This window comes from Ursus americanus, chromosome 16 (genome assembly GCF_024610735.1).
Source record: "Ursus americanus isolate L20-20 chromosome 16, mUrsAme1.1.p, whole genome shotgun sequence".
In the NCBI taxonomy this organism is placed as follows: Eukaryota; Metazoa; Chordata; class Mammalia; order Carnivora; family Ursidae; genus Ursus; species Ursus americanus.
This window is the reverse complement of record NC_142142.1, coordinates 5,469,890-5,473,347: the sequence shown is the minus strand read 5'-3', so window position 1 is coordinate 5,473,347 and position 3,458 is coordinate 5,469,890. Positions and strand designations below refer to the sequence as shown.

Here is a 3,458-nt window from a genome sequence, read left to right as displayed (position 1 = left end):
GGGGTTAGTTTGTTCCTGACTAGTTCATTGGTGTAAAGTTAGGTTATTTACTTGAGATCTTTTATTTTGAATGTAGACAATTATTCTTATTAAATTCTGATTTGTACTACTTCTGTTGCATCCCATAGGCTTTAGTTTGGTGTGTTTTCATTTCATTATTCTTTTTTAAAATTAACATATAATGTATTATTTGTTTCAGGGGTACAGGTCTGTGATTCACGAGTCTTACACACCACCCAGCACTCACGACAACACATACCCTCCCCACGTCCACCACCCAGCCACCCTATACGCCCCCAGCAGCCCTCAGTTTGTTCCCTAAGATGAGGAGTCTCTTATGGTTTGTCTCCCTCTCTGGTTTCATCTTATTTCACTTTTTTTCCCCTGTCTTCCCCTACAATCCTCTGCCTTGTTCATTAAATCCTACATATCAGTGAGATCATATGATAATTGTCTTTCTTTGATTGACTTATTTCACTTTGGTTAATACCCTCTAGTTCTGTCCATCTCATTGCAAATGGCAAGAATTCTTTTTTGATGGCTACATAATATTCCATTGTATATATATACCACTTGTTCTTTATGTATTCATCTGTTGATGGACATCTGGGCTTTTTCCATAGTTTGGCTATTGTGCACTTTGCCGCTATAAACATTGGGGTGCAGGTGCCCCTTTGGATCACTACATTTGTATTTTGGGGGTAAATACCCAGTAGTGCAATTGCTGGGTCGTAGGGTAGCTCTATTTCTACTTTTTTGAGGAACTTCCATACTGTTTTCCAGTGTGACTGCACCAGCTTGCATTCCCTCCAACAGTGTAGGAGGGTTCCCGTTTCTCTGCATCCTAGTCAACAACCCTCCTTTCCTGCCTTGTTAACTTTTGCCATTCTGACTGGTGTGTGGTGTTATCTCATTGTGGCTTTCATTTGTATTTCCCTGATGTCAACTGATGTTGAACACTTTTTCATGTGTCTGTTGGCCATTTATATGTATTCTTTGGAGAAAGGTCTGTTCATGTCTTCTACCTACTTCTTGATTAGATTATTTATACTTTGGTTGTTGAGTTTGATAAGTTCTTTATAGATTTTGGATACTAGCCCTTTATCTGATATGTCATTTACAAATATCTTCACCCATTCTGTGCATTGTTCTTAAGAGGTTTTCTCATTACCCTTTTTGTTTCTTCTCTAAGCCATGAGCCATCAGTTCTTCAGGACTGTGTTGTTTAATTTATATATATTAATGAATATTCTTCTTAAGATTTTCCTCTGCTATTGATTTCCACTTTCCTTGTATTGTAATCAGAAAGATACTCAATATTATTTCAAACTTCTTAAGTATTTAAGATATTCTCTGTTCTCACACATGCGATTTATCCTGGAAAATGTTTCTTGTGCACTAGTCAAAACATGTGTATTGATGTTGTTGCGGAAATATTCTGTATGTGCATGGTAGGTCCCTTTGGTCAATAGTGTTCAAGTCCCCAGTTTCTCACTGACCTTCTGCCTGCAAGTTCTATCCATTGTTGGAAGAAGGGTACCGAAGTCCCCTACAATTTTTGTGTTGCTATCTATTTAGCCCTTCAGTTGTATTAATTTTGAGTGCTCTGATATTGAAAATGAGACATAGCTAGAATTGTAGCTATGTCTTGGGTTAACGGTTGAAGAATACTGACGTGTGACATGGTCCTTGGAAGTTATCTGTGATCAAGTGTTTTTTTTTTTTTTTCTATTTTATTTCTGTGTAGATCTAAGTGTTGCCAGAGAGAAACTTCTAGGTTTAAACAGACAAAGCAAAAATAAAAGAAAAACCAAAACAGCCTGAAATCTCAGCATAAGAGATTTTTGTTCTTTATATGGGTGGCAAACCAAGGTTTTTAGGTGTTTCGTGATTTTTTTTTAAACTTCCTTCAGTTATGAGTATCTGAGAGTGAAATATGTTTTTGGAATATACATATTTAGAGAAGATTAAGCTTTTACCATGTTTATGTTGCTACTCTGAATCAACCTAAAATACCTGTAGAAGTAGCTACTAGTGATTAAGAAATTTTCTGGAAAATAACAATTTCAGGACATGGTCACGAATTTGTTTGGTCTTCACGCCATAGACTATAGGGTTGAGGACAGGAGGGACTAACAGGTACAGGTTTGATAAGAGGATATGAACGTATGGTGGTATGTGAGCACCAAACCTATGTGTGAAGAAGGAGAAGAAGGCAAGGAGGTAGAACTGTAGGAAGACACAGATGTGGGCGATGCAGGTATTAAAGGCCTTAAATCGTGCCACCTTCTGGGGCAACTGAAACACAGTGATAAAGATTTGAATATAAGACAAGGTGATGAAGATTATGTCAAACCCTAAGATACTGAAGGCAACAAAGAGACCATATATCTTGTTGATCCGGACATCTTCAGTGGCCAGCTTCACGATGGCCATGTGCTCACAATAAGTATGGGAGATGACTGTAGTTCGGAAGAGTTTAAGACGAAATTTGATGAGCACCAGACACGGGGCTACAAGAATGGCACCCCTGAGTATCACCCCAACTGCAATGTGAGTCAAGAGTTGTTGGGAGAAGAAGGTGGTGTGTCTCAAGGGGTGACAGATGGCCACATAGCGATCTAGGGCCATTGCCAGTAGGATGCCTGATTCAGTTGCCTGCAAGGAGTGAATCAACCACATTTGTAGAAGGCAGGCTACAAAGGAAATCTCTGGCAAATGAAACCAGAAGATGCCTAGCATTTTGGGAAGAATGCAGGTGCTAAGTGCAATGTCTGTGGCCCCCAGCATGGCCAGAAATATGTACATGGGCTTATGGAGGCTGTGCTCATATTTGATTATACCTAAAATAAGGGAATTCCCAATCACAGCCATGAAATACATGACACCAAATGGAATTCCAATCCAACGCTGCACTGACTCCAGCCCGGGAATCCCAGTGAGTGTTAGGACAGCAGGCGTGAAGACGGAACCATTGGGTATGAGCATGATGATTTGGTCGGTAGAATCAAGTAGTGGTGTGGCTGTTTCATCTTCTATTCCCTGTCAAGACTACATGAATAAAAAGTAAGAGAAATTACTCTACTTTAGCAAAGCATACTTCAGTTAGGTAAATCACATTCTATCCCCTTTATTTATGAAAATTAAAGGTAAGACTACATGCTTTATTTTAGCAAAGCATAGCTCAGTTAGATAAAGGATGGTAACCTTCTCATTCCTTTGTTTATTATTGAAGTATAGGTAACACTGAACATTGTCTAAGCTTAGGTGCACAACATGCTGATTTGGTATATTCACAGATTGAAATGTGAATGCAATTATAATTTAGCTAACACCATCACATCACAACACAATTCTGTCTCCTTTTTTTGTGGTGGAAATAAACTAAGATGTAGTCTCTTAGGAAGTTGATGTTTTTGATGTAATATTATTGTTTTATTTACGATCCTGTACATTAG

The 3,458-nt window shown here is 38.5% G+C and overlaps 1 protein-coding gene across 1 annotated transcript; it reads right to left on the bottom strand.

Annotated features, from left to right (window-relative positions):
• Positions 1-2,031: 2,031 nt before the first annotated feature.
• On the bottom strand, positions 2,032-2,988 carry LOC123782659 (olfactory receptor 52A5-like). The gene has a single exon (XM_045782910.2). It carries the CDS (start codon positions 2,986-2,988, stop codon positions 2,032-2,034), a length of 957 nt encoding a protein of 318 aa, XP_045638866.2.
• Positions 2,989-3,458: the final 470 nt, after the last annotated feature.

Coding starts and splice junctions, on each gene's coding strand:
- LOC123782659 (XM_045782910.2), bottom strand. CDS start 2,988: ATGCTCATACCCAATGGTTCCGTCTTCACGCCTGCTGTCCTAACACTC.